This window comes from Apostichopus japonicus, chromosome 20, assembly GCF_037975245.1.
Source record: "Apostichopus japonicus isolate 1M-3 chromosome 20, ASM3797524v1, whole genome shotgun sequence".
NCBI classification, from domain to species: Eukaryota; Metazoa; Echinodermata; class Holothuroidea; order Aspidochirotida; family Stichopodidae; genus Apostichopus; species Apostichopus japonicus.
Genome location: NC_092580.1, coordinates 20,411,599 through 20,429,216, shown reverse-complemented (window position 1 = coordinate 20,429,216; position 17,618 = coordinate 20,411,599). Strand labels below are relative to the sequence as shown.

The 17,618-nt window shown below is 36.8% G+C and overlaps 2 protein-coding genes across 3 annotated transcripts in view; one reads left to right on the top strand and one right to left on the bottom strand.

The window, feature by feature from the left end:
• Positions 1–2,818: 2,818 nt before the first annotated feature.
• Positions 2,819–17,098, bottom strand: LOC139962222 (uncharacterized). 2 transcript variants are annotated; one of them, XM_071962225.1, is made up of 3 exons: positions 17,079–17,098; positions 7,664–7,864; positions 2,819–4,205 (listed from the first exon to the last, which is right to left on the bottom strand). In XM_071962225.1, exons 2-3 carry the CDS (start codon positions 7,839–7,841, stop codon positions 3,301–3,303), a joined length of 1,083 nt encoding a protein of 360 aa, XP_071818326.1. In that variant the 5' UTR covers positions 7,842–7,864; positions 17,079–17,098; the 3' UTR covers positions 2,819–3,300. The 2 variants fall into 2 exon arrangements, with proteins under 2 accessions (XP_071818326.1, XP_071818325.1); XM_071962224.1 differs by lacking the exon at positions 17,079–17,098 and adding an exon at positions 16,194–16,958.
• LOC139962225 (persulfide dioxygenase ETHE1, mitochondrial-like) overlaps positions 5,660–17,618 on the top strand; it is a 57,384-nt gene continuing 45,425 nt past the window's right edge. The window contains exon 1 of the mRNA XM_071962234.1: positions 5,660–5,680. The gene's annotated coding sequence lies outside the window, so the exon portion shown is untranslated. The remainder of the gene's footprint in view (positions 5,681–17,618) is intronic.

Below are 17,618 nucleotides of genomic sequence, written 5' to 3'. Positions count from 1 at the left end.
TCACCTTGACTTACGAACACAGAAACTATACCAGTGTCTATACCAGTTCAACTATACATATGTATAACACAGAACGCGAAGTTAGGAACACGCGATGTTACCGTACCCAACATACCTCTATAGGTAACGAAGTTAGGAAGACGCGAAGTTACCGTACACACCATACCTCTATAGCAGGGTTTCCCTAACTTTATCCCCCCACGAACCCTCTGTGGATGTCAGAGTTGTCCCGAACCCGCAACCTTTCGAGACACGATCTGAGTCATTATTATACTATAATAGTACGTATAACAGTGCTTCGTAAAAGATCAAGTTCATAGTGTAATATTGTAGAGTTTGTCGATAGGTACGACTTTTGTACATTACTTAATTATATGATATATCAGATTTTAGTTCAACAAAAATTTATACTAAAGTTTTTACTTTCAGAAACGTCTCACGAACCCCCTGGAATGGGACTCACGCATCCCCTGGGGGTTCATACACCCCAGTTAGGGAACCCCATGCTCTATAGGTAACGACTTAGACATTAGGCCTACACCGTCATATTTACTAACAGTTATAGTTGGAACTAAACGTACCTTTTTGTACCGAAGAGTTGTGTAAGTATACTGCACTGCATATATACGTCAGAGGACAAGGGCGGCGGAAGCACTTTTAATCTGGGGGGGGGGGGGGCACCGACATCAAAGGGCACTTTGCAGAAATTCGATTGGACTGATGCAGCCTGATATTTAGTACCCTTTATAACTCTTATTGTATTATCTTATTTGCGTATACACATCACTCCATCAACGCCCCCCCCCCCCCCCTCAAGGAAAATATGCATACTAGCACTGCAATATCCAATGTGCAAATTGGGAAACAAGGAATAAGTTTTCTTTTGAGACAAAATGAGGTGAAATCATGCTAGTTGCTAATGTAGGAATCTTCCGAATTAGAGTTTTTTCCTTGTTAATATCTTAACAAATTTTTCCATTCGAAATAGCTTTGAGTTTGACCCACAGAAATTCATTAAAAGTCAGGGGCGTAGCCAGGATTTGCAAAGTTATATGCACGACTATCTGAGCGGAGCGCCACCATCGGTTGGCGCGGAGCGTACAAGAAAATTTTTGGTTTTACAAACCCCTCAGATGCCCGGAAGCGGCCCTTCCCGAGTGTTCATTCTGGTTCCCTGGCCTCTTGCTATCTTGAGACACCTCAATTTTTATGTAGAAAAAGGGCACATTTTTAACCTGAGGAAAAGTGGGGGGGCACGTGCCCCCCCCCCCCCCGGTTCCGCCGCCCTTGTCAGAGGAGCAGGTCGTATTCACTATAAGTGAGTGTGTAAAAGTAAGTTGGCCTGACGTCAGGCCAACTTACTTTTACACATTCTCGTACACAGGCTCTCTAGTGGATAAGCAGTTTGCTAACAGTTTTATTTTATTTTGACTATAAGTCAGTGTTTACAACTTAACGATTATTTGATCTCTTCATAATCAAGGATGACACTATATACATATTTGAAAAGTAGCAAACTTTATAGTCGCTTTATGGTATCAAAATAAAATAAAACTGTTAGCAAACTGCTTATCCACTAAAGAGCCTGTGTAAGAGAATGCGTAAAAGTAAGTTGGCGGCCTGACCTTTCGATTCTAGCAGGATCTTCTTCAAAGGCTAAATGACAAGTAACAGTAACAGAAGAGACAAAAACATGCACAGAATACAGACAGGTAAATGAGCATGGTGAACACAAAGAGATAGATGTAAGGGGATTAGTAGACAAGGGATGGAGAGAAGAAAGAAAGAAACCAGCAGAGAAAGAGGAGAGGTAGGAGATAAACATTGGAGGGACAAAGAGAGGATTAAGGCAAGTGGGTGGGGAATAAACTGGAGAAGGACAAAGACAGAAAGGTGTGGAGAAAAAGGGTGGAAGGGAGCTATGAGAAGAGGAGTGATGGGGGGGGGGGGTGGGGGACAAGGAGGGGGGAAGAAGAAAAGTTAGTCAAAGTTAGTCGCTTTATGGTATGTTAGATTCAACATGATTGACAAGGAAAACCAGTCAAATGTAACGACATTCAGGATTACCCATAAAATATAGTATAAATTGAAACAATGTTTATTCGTTTTCAAAGTTTGAAATGCATTCTAGTGCCCACTTTCAAAATATGTCCTATTTAGGGTACGTAATCCTCAATGTATGCTCCCATGAAAGTACTCTTTATACTGCAGAAAGTTTGGTGCATTCAGCGTGACGCTTTAAGCGCTTCGAGGATATATATATATATATATATATATATATATATATATAAATATATATATATATATATATATACATATATGTGTGTGTGTATTGTACAATTTGGTCTTTACTGGTGGCTTTATTGTTTTAATGAGCATCGAATTCACCATAACAAATTATAAGAACAAGTCAAGATATGATCGAGTCTGGTAAAGGTATTGAATATATTCTATGTTTATATTGTGCAACATTGAAACCAATAAGGCATTTACTGCAGCACTCATACATTGGTCATGTCGTCATCTTCTTCTCAAAGATCACAGTACCTAGTAGCACCGACTATAGCTCAATTTGAAATCAAAATAAGTTTAAAAAAGAAAGAAACTAAAACAAAAACGAATTACACAAAGCAAAAAGCAAAGAAAAAAATAGACCGGGTGTGAAGATTGTAGAAACATCTAAGTCCAATTATTCGCCATTGTATGTCAAATTGAAAAGAAACGTATATGCACTTGTTTATAGGTTACTGGGAATATATGAAAAGGCGGACTTAATGTTGACAATTTCTTGAAAAAAATAGCACCAACGACGGTGTAATTGTGAAATGATAGCTTCAACTATATCTCCGTCTTTTATTAATATCTTGCACAGTCATAGTATTATTTAAACTAAGAAACTCAAATGAGGCATCTTCTCTTCTAACATTGAAAAACTAAAATGTTTTTCATGTTTGACTTCTTGAAATTGTAAACTAAAACATACAGAAGTTAATCATCAAAGTAATGATAGGATTTAAAATGGTTTCAACGATAATTTCTGACGATCACATGTATATGCTCTTCTAACACAGAATGAGTCAAGCTATTTATAAATATTACAAGTTAAGGAACGTTTCATGACAAAATAATGAAGATCGCATAATGGAAAGACTGACAACCGTGCCCCGCTCAGGTAATTCAGCATTTCCCAGATATGTTTATAAACCTATATTTAACAGCTGGAGCAAACCCATATAGTAAACAACGTCCTCTTGAAGACGACAAAACATTATTTGTATCCTAATATCAATAGTTTGAAAATTATGGAATTTGTGCTGGTCCTTTTCCCTCCTTATCAAACTTTGGCAACTTTGGTAACTTTGGGCCTTCTTTTCCAATTACTTTCATAATGTCTTTGCACTTATCAGAACACTTCACTTGAAATGGTCTGTCGTTTCGTACGCAGTAAGGTTCCTGCAAAGAAGGTAAAACTGGTTGTAATGGATGTTTTGCATTGGGCCTCAACGTTAATGGGTCTGATTCGCGCAACTCTTGCTTTATCTCCAACATAAAGAAATCACCTCCACTGCCTTCATATATAGAGTCATCGTATGAAGGAAAATCTCTCGCAGGTGTATCATATGTTGATGTTTCCTCTGCAGGTGTTGTATTTGGTGAATGTGTTGTCGCGTCTTGTAACGTTGTAGATCTGAAGGTGTCCAACTTGTCATCAGTGGTTGAGACTACATGTGGTGTACTTACGGTAGCCTGAACTGTCGTCGGCATAGTGGACGTAGTAGTAATGTCGACTACGTCTTCAGTGGAGAAATCTTGTGAAATACTAGTTGTCGCTTCAGTTTCTGGTCCAAAAATTCTTATTGTGCTGTTTTGAATGGCTGTAGTGAACAGAGTCGACGTATCAATTATTTCCATTGTAATTTGTTCAAGTGTGGAAGGGCTTGCTCTATATGTAGAGGAAATAGATCCAGGTGTTTTGAATCGAAACTTTGTGGAACTAGGTATACTTGTAGTGGAACCACTATTTGTAGTGGAACTAGGTCTATACGTAGTGGCACTAGGTGTATATGTGGTGTAACTAGTACTATATGTAGTGGAAGGGATTTCATATGCAATTGTAGTTTCGGTTGAAGGAGTGACAGTTGTTGTTATAGGTCGCCTTGTTGAAGAACGCATTGTTGTTGTTGTTATTGTTGTTGTTGTGAAATCTGAAAAAGAACAGAATACAAAAGGGTCGAATGGTTGGCATTTCCAATATTCTCGTGTAATTGTCAATTTCAGTTTCATTACAACATGAGTTGCCCCAAGGCTTAAGATAACTATTTCGGGTATGAATCATGGTGAGTTCCATCGTCTGTTTCTCAGCTTCAAGTCTCCGGGGCTACATGTTATTAAAGATAATGTTACACTAGATACTAGTCGATTCCAATGGCACCTGTAGTCTCAGACTTGAAAAAGATTCCAAATGGTTCGATATGACTAGGTTTAAGTCATGCGTTAATTTGAGGAGATGACTTTTAAATGTATTTCTTGACGCGCTCCTTGCAAAAGAGCTATCAATAAGTTCGTGCTTACAGGCTCACAGCAAACACCAAATTAGCTATTCGACTTAGGCTATATAGGCTATGAGAAGTAACAAGAAAATTAGTAGGCCCTGTAAGTACATAATTCATAACCTTGGGTGCACGCACCCCTGGGAGCACGAGGTAGAAGTCTAGGGAATAAAATGCTATATGCATATACAAACAACTTATATTTTCATGAAGGACTACGTACGTTCAGACATTTATAGTGTAAAGCATATAAAGTATATAGGGGTAAAGTTGGTGGAGAATGGTTTCCCCAGCATTTGGTTAGCGGTGCGAGTAGTGGAACGCGTTGAGAAAAAACAAATCGGAGGGATTTTCATTGAGTAACAGTGTCAATGAGTACTTGTAAAGTTCAAAGCTACCTTGACAGGGCATAACATTAACATGTGTAATATATAGTAACGAATTAATTTAAACTGCATGTGTCGTTAAGCGATAAGAAACATAACAGACAGGATGTTCTATTGGACGAATTGTGCGATTGTAGCGATAGTAATGTTTTCCATAGAATTTCCGAAATCGTTGGAAATGTGCACTTTTGCAAATATGAATGTACTGCAGCTTTCTTAAGGAAAGCTGTGGAGTATAGACTTAATGATGAAGCACGGAAGCCCTTAAGTGAAGCCATGAGCCGGCGGTTTAGAATCCAATATTTAGTATAGGAGGAATGGGTGCAATTGCATGTGTCATTTAGATCTTGGAGTTTAGATTTTTGTAAGAGATATTTGTGTTCATATTGGCCCTTTTTTTGGGTATTGTTTAAAGTTAATAGATAAGCAATTGAGAAGTCAACTAGGAAAATTATGTGAGTACGCGATACAAGGACAACCAATGGACTGCAATTTGTGTAATGCCGTGTAACACGTTACATGACATTCACATTTATTTGTATTTACCTTGTGTCTCTCTCTCGCCTTGATGTAATTAGACTAGCACTACTTACTACTGTAACAGGGTTGATTTATCACCCCCCCCCCCCCAATACAAATTAACTAAAAGTATTTGTTATTAGAGGGCGCGCGACAATAATAAATTTGTTGCTGTATAACACCTGAAGACAAATCTCTACGTTATCGTTCTCTCCTACTTGACAGGTAAGTTGATATATTTATGGTCGTTTAACAAACAATAAACTAATTATTAAATGTAAAACATGTTACTATCCTAACTAATGGTAAATCAGAGTCAATGGCTCTCAACTGTAGTAAATATCAGGATAGAAGTAAATCGTTGCTATTAATACTAGTATTAGCAGACCTAATGTTATAAGTGTGTATGTTAGTATAGGCTAGTCTAGGAGGCGACGATCGCCTGCACTTGTAGCTACTAAATCGTTGTATTTTTATGTTTTATTTCATTATTAATTCAGACTTTTAGTTAGATATTCTTATCATAATCCAGTGCTAGGGTGCTTCGAGGTTAATTAATGACATGTGTGTTTTACCTGGATGCAAAATTACGTATTTAACCAGAATTATTGCAACCGCTGTAAAAGTCAATTCAAAAGGTTGTAAACATGGACGTACGTACGGTTGAGCGCCAGTTGCTATACATTTTCTGCGCAAGCGCAGTCGATATTAACTAGGGGAACTCCCCTTAATATTGTCTACTACTGATTACGCATTTAGTGACCGTCTGGATAGTTGTGTTATTAGTTTGTATTGTTTTGGGCTCATTTCACTCACGGATTTAGGGTAAAGTGTAATTTATTTAAGAAGTTTTACCATTGTTTTCTATTAATTCTTTCCACTGTTATTATAAGCGAAATGGAGACAGAGATAGTATGAGTTACAATAATAACTTCGTTGCTGTATAACGCTGAAAGACAAATCTCTACGTTATCGCTGTCTCCTACTTTACAGGGGTATATGATCCTGACCACCCTGTTACACTACATGCATCTAAGTAGCGATACGCAGTGTTTAATGTTACCGGGAGGGGGAGACGGGGGAGGGGGGTCATGGGTGAGCTTCACTGCTGAACGATATCATATCCCGTCATCAATGTGCCAATGTTCTTTTCTATCGATTCACATGATGCATTATATGAATTATTTGATACACAATGTCGCATACCCAGGAAAAAAAAACACTTGATCTTTGAACTTCAGGATAAATTGTTTTTATGTGTAAGGTCGATTGTAGTAAACCTTGTAAAGAAAATATGTTAAAGCGGAGACCACGGGGTGGGACATGGAACTATTTATCTGTCACTAGAGAGGGAACCTTTCGTTTTTTATGCCGTATACAAAAAAAAAATAATAGATATCATTTTTGGAGAAATAGATCAAATGTGGTGTCTCACTTTTTACTTTTGAACCAAGCAACATAGCACAAATCCGTGTCAATATTGGATGGGGAAGGGGTTAGGTTGGCTACACATAAATACAAACAACTGTTCTTTGTTGATTTTATTAGTATAGGCCTGTACTTGGATAGTTTTGTGTTATATGCTTTTACATGATTGAACGCACACATACATTTAACTAAGATGTCTATGCAGACGCATATGCCTACACACAGTCACTACGCTGCTCCTAAAATAATCTGTTAAATACGGTAGAGAAAATTGAGTGTGCTACTAATTTTAATGTAATATCCTACTGTGTCAATTGTAAATCTTTAAAAGTTTTGTTTCATTTCATCGTTTCTGCTGCGATGTATGTGAATATTATAGGCGTATATATCGTTAATGATATCATTTATTTAACAGTCGCTTATAGTATCTCTAGATTGCGGCAAATGAATAAACTATGTATTATTATTATATATATATATATATATATATATATATATATATATATATATATTATTATTTTTTTTTTTTTTTATTTTTTTATTTATTTATATTTTATATATATATATATATATATATATATATATATATAGCCGTGTTTGCTGAATTTATGACGTCACGAAGTTCGTGAGAAAGCCTTCCCAAGGGTATACTAATGGTCTGAACATGTAGTATAGGCCTACGTACATATAACATTGTGAATTAGTGATGTGCTGGTAATCCTCCCCGCCCCCCCCCCCCCCGTACTCATTAATACGTATTTACAAAGTTGAAAAACAAACCTTCCTCGGTACATTCCCCTTCATGTTTAAGTCGATACGTCGGTTGCAATTTGTTCATTTCATGACAGCTTCTAGCACATAGGGCGCATTGGTGACGGAATGTTTTTGTAGTCTGACCATTTGATGCACACATTTTCTTATCGTTGTCATAGTGACGACATAAATGTTTCTGGCACATCACAGGGTTGCCATTGAACCCACCTGCAAAAGGAAAGGGAGAAAATTTGAACCTTCAATTGTATACCATTATGCTCAAGTCATGAGAAAGTAGTTTACCGAAATGTGGATGACCTTTCAAGTATACTAAGGCTACAAATACGACTTACAATTACTATGCAGTGCAGCAATGTAATGAAGAAATTCAACGTTAACCATTAAGACGTGATATATATATATATATAGAAAGACAATTTCAAGTATCAAAAATATTCCTGTGATCGTTTGGTACCCAGCATGACCCCTAATGACGGATTTTGATCCTCCTCATGCAATTTCTATGAATAAAAACCATGACTCTATCAGGACCATTGGAATTTTATAGTAATCTACTCTCAGACACATTAAGCATTCTTTTAGCAAACTAATTCGAAAGTCAACCCAAATACATTGACGGTGAAGACTTGTAATTTTAACGTTAAACGTAATCGAATCAATATAAGGAAATCTTCGATAATTTCATAAAAGAAACTGTTGTAAACTCAAAGACGCATTTGAAAGTCTTGAATCACCATAGCAATCATAGCATACCCTACGTCATCATTCATTTGCCAAAAGTAATTGCAAAACTTCAACGACCGGCTAGCCTATACAGATTTTTTTTACGAATTCAGGAATTCAATCAATTATTAAACTAGAGGTAATATATACTACTACTTAGTGCCGTTGTGATGAGTTTATAACATGTTTCATATGACGTGGTGGTGTTTGCTAATTGCTGCTTTTTGCCTCGGTTTACACCATGCATCGTTCATTATGCAATAAGAAATTTGGATGAGAAGTGGGTAACGGAGTCTCCTTCTTTCTCCCGAAGCGTTTTTGAGACTTTTGCATCACATTCACGACATTTTATAAACCTGCCGCCCCGTCCAATTGTCCTCTCACCCCTGTGTCCTGTCGCCTGTTCCGACCGATCGATTGATACAGGGTATCGCACCACAATTAGGAGGGAGCAATTTATTGTGGCCAGACACCTACAAGGTCTGACATTGGGTACATAAAAAAAACATACTCCATGGATAGTTGTCATGCGTGACCTACATAACATTAAGACGGATGTATTTCATCCTCAACAACCGATGTCCTGCGTTACGGTCTAACCTATATTATCAGATAAGATGGCAAACACAGCCAAATCCAACGGAAATGTCTGGGCCAACTCAATAAACGTTTAAAGGAAACGGGTATCGTAAAAACATATTATTGTGGAAGGTATTCTCCCTAGATAAGCAGAACGCATTAATACCATATTACTATTATTATTATATATTATTATGGTTCCTTATATAGCGCAAATACTATAACATATATATATTCATATGCGCTTTACATGATGAAGAATGAAACAATAATAAGTAGAATTAAAAAACAAAACAAATCAAGTTAAATTAAATTAAATTAAGTTAAGTTAATAAAAATAGTGGATAAAAGAATATAATAATTACATGATAAACAGTAAAACAAATATATAACAAGAAAACAATCTACGAAATAATAATACATAAAATGAATTCAGATATTATAAGCTTTGCAGTATAAATGAGTCTTAAGTTTGGATTTAAAAAGGGTAAAACTTTCAATATTTGTTAAAACCTCAGGGAGTGAATTAAACTGGCGAAGCATAGCTAAAAGATCTCGGTCCAAATTTTGCAGTTCTTATGTTAGGGACAGTTAAAAGCAGACGGGACGAGGAACGCAACGGTCTAGAGGGAGTGTAAAGAGAAATTAAATCACAAAGGTACTGCGGTGCAATATTGTAAATACATTTAAAATTGAGTACCGTAATAAAATCTTACTTAAATTACTTAAGGAATCAATTTGCAATTGCCGAATTTCAGACAAAACTTTTCACAAGGACCCGATATGATCCTGGTTTATTTCACGGTAAATTGTGTATTGGTCTCTATATGGCAAAATCGGCGCACATAAGAGAAAAATGTCATATGACAGTGGGACAGCGCGAGGGATGCCCGAAATTTCCTCCGTTCGGAGTTAGTTATCCCTCCCCACATCCCCTTCATCTGCGATCCTCTGCGATCATCTGCGATCTCTCCTCCCTACCAATTCTCAGTACCCCTCCTTCCCTGCACCAACGAAGGAAAAGAAAGTATCGAAGCGACACTACTGACGGGTTCCAGGCGATTTACAGGGCTGCAGGGTGTGCGAAGAACATGAACAACAAAGTTGCTTTTTGAAGCAGCATGCAAATATTCATACTGGCTGTGACGATATACAATCATTATTTGGTAATGGCATACTGTACATTGAGGGTTTGAACATATATGATGTAGAAAGTACAGTAAGACGCATGTAAAAGAGACATGTATGTAATCACAGTGATATAGGTGTTGATCACCAACTTCCACTGATATGCTTCTTGTACCGAATGTCATAAATGTGCGTGCATACTAAACATCAGATCTGTCCAACTTCACCATCTTGAGATTTATTTACGAGGTTGTCACTATTAGATCATTGTTGTCTCCAACTGACTTTGACCTTGAACAAAAACAATAGTGATAACATGGCTATATACTTTTGACATATGGACCTCGGCTGAACCCAAATCGTGCGCATTACTTTTGCCACACAGGCAATAAAAAAAAGGACAGACTTTCCGTGGGAAGCAATGAGTTCGGCTTAAGGAAATACTCGACAATCCTTTTATCAATCGTACAACAATGTCTTCTCTGTTCCAAGCCTGTGACAAAGTTGTACTTCGAACAACAACGGTTCACAGATCTCTGTCGGTGTCACATGGGGGTCACGTCGGGGTCAAAACTTGGTCAATAGATGAACGACTATAATGGTTCCAGGGCTCCGCTTGGAACCAAAAAGGGTTATCTGAAATAATATCACAAAATCCTTTCGACATGACACAGATTAGTTGTGTGTCACTGAATATAAAGCCTTGTCCGAACAAGCACAACACTGTGTACGTTGGTTCCCTTCTTGTTGCTTCACCAAAACTATCTTGCTTCTTAATAGAGGGCGTTAGGGAGACTTGCTGTATTGAACTCACTTTGAATTAGAAAAAGAAACCCTAACATATATGTTTATTCGGTTCTTTATACAACGTATCACTAGATCACGTTTATATACTTGTATATATACTGAGATTTCTATGGGTGGGTAGTGTTATATGAAACCTTGTGACAAAATTGCAAGAACTACGTGTAACTGAAAAATGTTGACGTTTTTACCTGAAGACGAACATGATGGAAGTTTCGTGATGATAGACGTTAATCTAATATCAATCAGAGTAAAAATTTCATTGTCTTCATCTCCCAGTAATGTTTCCTGAGTTGGTTTTTTTTTTGGCACAGAGGTAACTTCGCACGCTTGCGGAATCCAAAGTCTATATGCCTGCAACGTACTATGTGGTAAACCGTACTGTACATATCATTGATGAATTTCAGTTGAATTAAATGATTGCCAAAACCACAGATAGTTTACGTCCAGGTCTACCTGTGGTCTGTGGAAGTATTATCCAGAGGTGTTTGAAAACCGGGTCGGGGCCCGAGGACATTTTGTTATATCACCGGTGATACCAGCCCCATATTTTTACAAGGCATTCTTATAAGGCTGCATGCAGGCAATCGATGGTTTGTGTTATTCTCAAGATATGAAAGCACACGACTGAAAAAAAGCATGACTGCTGTATATAACCATAGCATTCCAACAGGGATTACGTGTGCACCATTAATCACTTAAACATACTTCATACTCGATATAGAGCAAAACACAGACAAAGAGATGTATTCTCCCGATAGGGTGGGATCCTCAAAAAAAGTTTGCAAATCTGTGAATACTAGACTGAACATAATGACAACCCAATATCCACCGCTGTTTCTAATTTATAGCTTATTTGCATAGGGAGCCGAGATAAACGGTGGAATTTATCAATTGAAACAAATTCAAGAGAAATGTTTTGTTGTATATATACACATATACATCATTTATTCGGTACATGTGCTGTATCCGTCTTGCGGAATTACCGCTACTCGTGCATGTTATAGCTGTCAGGATGTGTGTAGTCTTCGACCTGTCGGAAGTCACTTCTCAATCCCCTCATTCATTACAAGTGTATTAGGCCTACAGTTGAACTACCGCTTCCATTTCCTTTATCAGGAAAAGATTAATGTTACTAGAAGAGACCTTGTGAAACCATCAATTGCAAACAACTTGATTGGATGCTATGTGTGAGGGATACAAGTTGTGGTTTCTTTTAAGTCTTCAACTTTTAAGTAGAGACGATTATGACCGTGTTTGTCACCTGCACTTCTGTGATTACGCCTCTTAATATCATTTTAGAACGTTAATTTTTCCTCGTCATCTTCACAAAGGCTAATAATTTAACATGTTATCATGCAGTCGTGTTCGTTAGCATCCTTATTATAACTCGGGTTGTACTTATGATTATACTCTTACAATCCGATTCACTGCTGGCGGGTAAACGCCAAATTAAATGATTCCATTGGAGTGTGTAGATAAAGTAATTATACCGTTATATGCGGTAATGGAAATAAGGTACTCAGGACAAAAAAATCAAGAATAGATGTTACTTGATATAGGGCAATCCACTCAACCCTGTTCACTTAGTACGCAAGTTACGTATTAAACGTTTTAGTATGGCGATTACCTGTGTTATTAGAAACATTGAGAGGGTCCGTTGAAAATGCAACAAAGACACTGTGTGCTATACCTCGCATGTTCACGCTCTTGTAATAACATACTTGACTCATGGAATTCCATTTTAATATCATTCACTCTTATAAGAAGAAAAGCTCTCAAAGATCCACGAAATACAGCCGTCCGATTAAACCATATCCTATTTCTTCTGTCTTATATATGTCATATGCGGGTAAGATGCGAATCTTTAGATCCTTCCATGATCTAAAAGCTTATCTTGGAATCTACTCGGTTTGATTATCTAAACTTCTCCATTATTATGCTCTTTCCTGCACTTTAAATTCTTGTAATCAAGGTCTTCCATCAAGTCCAAACCGGATATTTTGAATCTACATACTGCGGTCACAAAAAAGGTTTTCTTATGCCATACCACACATCAATATGCAACTATACACATTCGCCATCGGGGTTTTTTACTCATTTTTTAACTCATTTTTACTTAGTTCGTGGTCATTACTAAATTTGCGTTGCTCTTTAAAGTTGTTATCTTCGGTGATTTATTATTAAAGAAGCAGAATAGAGCTATGGTTAAATTATAATTGATTATTAGAATTGAAATTTAATGCATTACAATTAGAATGAAAAGTGTATAACATAATGACTACTAAGAATGGTTGGTGTGTAAATGTGTGTATCGTATTCATCGTAGGCAGATGATCATCTACCACTTCGTTCACTTTAACTATAAACTCAAATCTGCATTTTTGCCTCTACAAATACTGCGTATACCCTTGAACATAGGCTACTATATACGTGTGACATATCCATGTGTATAAAGAAATATGAGTCTATGAAAATGGATAATCACCAAGCTCTGTCTACAATATCGATATTCAGAGATATCGTGATAACTATGTAGTTCACTTTGAACAAATCGTCTCAAGTATCTACATACACCAACATGATCTTCGTCACGTATATTTGAGTCTGATTGCGTAAGGGGCCTTCAGTAAAGGGATCAATATATGTTGCTCCAGAGCGCCCTATATAGGTCTTGCTTGAGTTATATAGCATAACAGGGTCGTATATCACAGTACGTACGGTCGATTGCGGAAGGATTTAGGAAACCTCCGGAAGGGATAGTTAAAGTTATGAGCGTATCGATACATATATATAGTGTATTGAAATCGAACGTATAGTGATTTTTTTAAAATTTTATTGTTGAACAATTTAAGATTTAGTATCATCAAAACAGGAGACATTACCGTAGTAATCGTTGACGCAGGAAACACTCTTGGTGACCAACGGAAACAATTACCAAAGACATATAGGGTTGTAAACCTTGTTTTTTTTAATCTATGAGAAAAGAGGTCATATTTTGGGCGAACGCCCATAAGGATCGCGAAACAAAGTTGTAAAACAAAATACCGGCATGCGCTCCCTCTTAAAACGATAATAGTCGACTGTTGCTATTCATTTTCCACTGCTCTCTAAAGTATTCTTTCTTAAACCATTCAATTTGTATCTATATTATTGACCCTCTAAGCAGTATGTCTTCTACTTTGTATGTTGTACCAACTGCAAACCATTGTGAAATATATATGCGTTAAAACTGAAACCGTTTTTCTTTTTTCTTTGATATTGTAGACCTCCAAATCAACTAAGGTCTTAAATTAATAGGAAGACTAGCCTCCTATATGACTTGTGAGACTTTCTTTCTGTTTAATCTCTTCAAATGTGAATCGGTACAATATGTATGTTTGTTTAGAGTGCTTATATCAGGTATACTTTAAACATACCATCTTTGTTCAAAATGACACAAGGTTACAACCAAAGTGGAGCTTCAATTCGTTTCCCACGCTGCAAACCGAATAACGTTGAATGCAAAACAGTGACATGTGGTAGCCATTTCTATTAACCACTATAGCTAGAGGAAAACAGTTTCCTTTTCAGGTTATTTCCGCTCATTATCTGCTATTTCTGTAATCACATTCTCTGTATCTTCGAATTACCGAAACAAATGCAATTTGGTTACCGTAAATACTATTACAACTTAAACATAATGTAATGTTATTCATTGAAAAACCTATAGTCAGTTCGGAAACGAAGTCTAATTATCTCCGCTTCCATGACTTTTACTAGATATATCTCTGTTAATCAGGAAATACCTATATAGGCGGGATGCAACCGATGTATACAGCTAGTGTTGTTCCTTGTCAAAACATTTTTAGTTTATTAGAATCAGAGTATCCCTTGTAACATTTGAACTTTAATAAGAGAGGGAATCGTGGTAAGGAAATTCCCAAGTAAACATTACTCGGAACCGCATTCTTCAGTCAATCAGTTTCAATCAGTAATATTATACCAGTTTGTTTACAATGTCACCATTGACAACATAACTATGTTCGTCTAAGTCTATAAGTAACTAAACTATTTTATCAAGAAGATAGATCTAAGATAAGAGCACCAGACGGACAACAGCAACATGTCAGTATATAGACATGTGTCAGCAATATATATATATATATATATATATATATATATATATATATATATATATATATATATATATATATATGTATATATATATATATATATAGATATAGATATAGATATATATATACATATATATATATATATATATATATATATATATATATATAAATATATATATATATATATATATATCTATATATATATATATATATATACAGTACAGTATAAGTTACAAAGCCTTTATAACCCATTGTTATTCGTTGTTATGGAATATAAGAATGGAGAAATAGTTACGGTGTCAAATAAAACGTAAAACACATAATCAGAATAGGAATTAAGTAATCAGTTTCCGAAGGTAAATGAATTCGATTTTGTGCGTATCTTTGAAGGGCTTGCTTGCCTTACGTTACCACCAATTTTTTCGTTGTATCAAAAATATGATGTAAGCTGAAACAAAAGAAACCAGCGGAGAAATCCTTGTTACCTTTAATGTAATATATACTTTCTCGACTTAGCCTGAAACTAATTTACTTCAATTAGGCTGATCTCGCGGATGAAGTCTCGAAGCATATATACTCTTGTAGCCATGTAGGCCTACGCATACTAGCCCTGATCAGTGGCCATGATATTGAACATGCCCGTTCGATTGTATATTGATGGTTAGAACTCGTTTGAGTAAAGGTTAGATATGTAATAACACTTCATATAGTGACACTAACTAAAAAGACAATTGCTTTGAAAGTCCATTGCTGCAATGAATTGTGCGTAGTGCTGTTATCTCGTCCTCTCTTAGGCTAAATCTGTGTGGTAAATATAGTGTCTATTCTTTCCAGATGCACAGTAGCCTACACATATATGACATTGATCCTCAAACTTTTTGACCAAGATTTTATGTAGAATTTATTGCCTTCTCGGACGGGATTTATGATACCACATTCGACGTGACATGTCACAGTCATGTTTCAGTCGTGATCACAAGTCTATTTATATAGGTTTAAGGCGACTGAGTTTGAGAAGTAGTGGAGTAAGTTTTTGACTATTTGTGCACAGGCGACTGAGTTTGGTAACCTACACCAATACCTATTATATTCAATGAATATTCTAATAATACCACATTCTAACCAGTACCTAGTTACAGTACTAAAATAATATATTTAAAGCTATCCATAACACCACACTACTTTACCTGTGTCCTCAATCAACTCTAACAGATCCAGGCAGTAACTTTGTCTTGGGTAGAGCCGACCCACACCGTTGTACATTGTAAAAACTGGTGGCATTCTACCTGCTGCTACACGGGCAAAGAGAGTCCAAAAAATAATCGTTACACAGACTAGCTGTCGGTAAACAGTTTTCCAACGGCAACCTATGAAGAACTGGTTTGTAAAGGATTTCATCCTAAAATAGCACATCTTGAGATGTTCCCAAAGAAATCAAAATAAAACTACTGATCGTTACGAGAACTTTGATTGAAGTTTTAGTGCTATAAAACCATGATCTGACTTGGTATATCCTCACAACACCTCCATGTTCAGGCTTTACGCTAGTGAAAGTAATGGACTTTTTTTTACGAACCAGTCAAAGTTGCTAGTGTAAGGAGCAGATTGCCGCATCCGTCAACAAAACCTGGCATTCACGTAGGAAGGTCAGTCACTACAGATAGTATACAAGATTGTGCGAATTGCTTGCGACCCTAATAGATCTAAATACCCGTGTAGATATTACATGTGACTTCCTATAGCGTATGTAGAACGATTTATCTTGAGGCTATAGATCGACCACTTAATTGACGCATTGGACCAATATTGATCCTTTTTTGCAAGTTCAAAGACCGTATCAACTTTACTAGCTATAAAACTTACTTTCACTGTATTTACTGGTCAAGATTTTCTAGAGTTATTTCAAGGACCTCTACCAAAGTGCATTGCTTGTCACAGGTTAAGGCACATTATTGTTTGCCAGAGCTGAGCATGCGGTAAGTGTCACTATTATTGACCAGGTCATGCACCTTTCTTCAGCAATACAGGAGAATAACAATAGATTTGTAAGTTAGAGCAAATTAGTACCGTACCTTCTCGGTATTTTGACTATAAGATCATGTATAGCATTCTGTTCTCCTCGTAGGGAACCGTGATACACACCTGACGATGATCACACAGTCACAGTATGCGTGTTGATGCAAACAGACAGCGGGATTGAGAGCGGATCAGTTGTTAGGTTTTTCGTGCCCAGCTTCTTTCTTGGGCGACTTTTATGTTAGTTCTGTAGCATATATCTTTTTGCTAAGACCACGTGTAGCGTTGTGATCCCCTTCTAGGGGAATCGTGATACACACATGACGATGATCACGGTCTCGGTGTAAGGGGACTGGGGTTGCAAGAGAGCGGATCTGTCGTTTAGTTGTTTGGTATAGGTGCGCAGGTTCTAATATATGTAGCATATAGTTGTCTGTACTCGTATAGGCCTACTCAACCTCATGGACATTTTACCCACATTTGTGGCAATACTGAAATCTCGTAGGGGTTATAAGCCAAGATAATAGTTAAAGTCGTACTCGCGTTTTGCGGCTTGTAGTCGTCTTAAGTTACCCATACCAAGACTTGGAATTTTA

Coding starts and splice junctions, on each gene's coding strand:
- LOC139962222 (XM_071962224.1), bottom strand. CDS start 16,419: ATGTGCTATTTTAGGATGAAATCCTTTACAAACCAGTTCTTCATAGGT. Junction 7,865..16,193: donor AGAGTTGATTGAGGACACAG/GTAAAGTAGTGT, acceptor TTCCTTTTGCAG/GTGGGTTCAATGGCAACCCT. Junction 4,206..7,663: donor AGGGGAATGTACCGAGGAAG/GTTTGTTTTTCA, acceptor GTTCTTTTTCAG/ATTTCACAACAACAACAATA.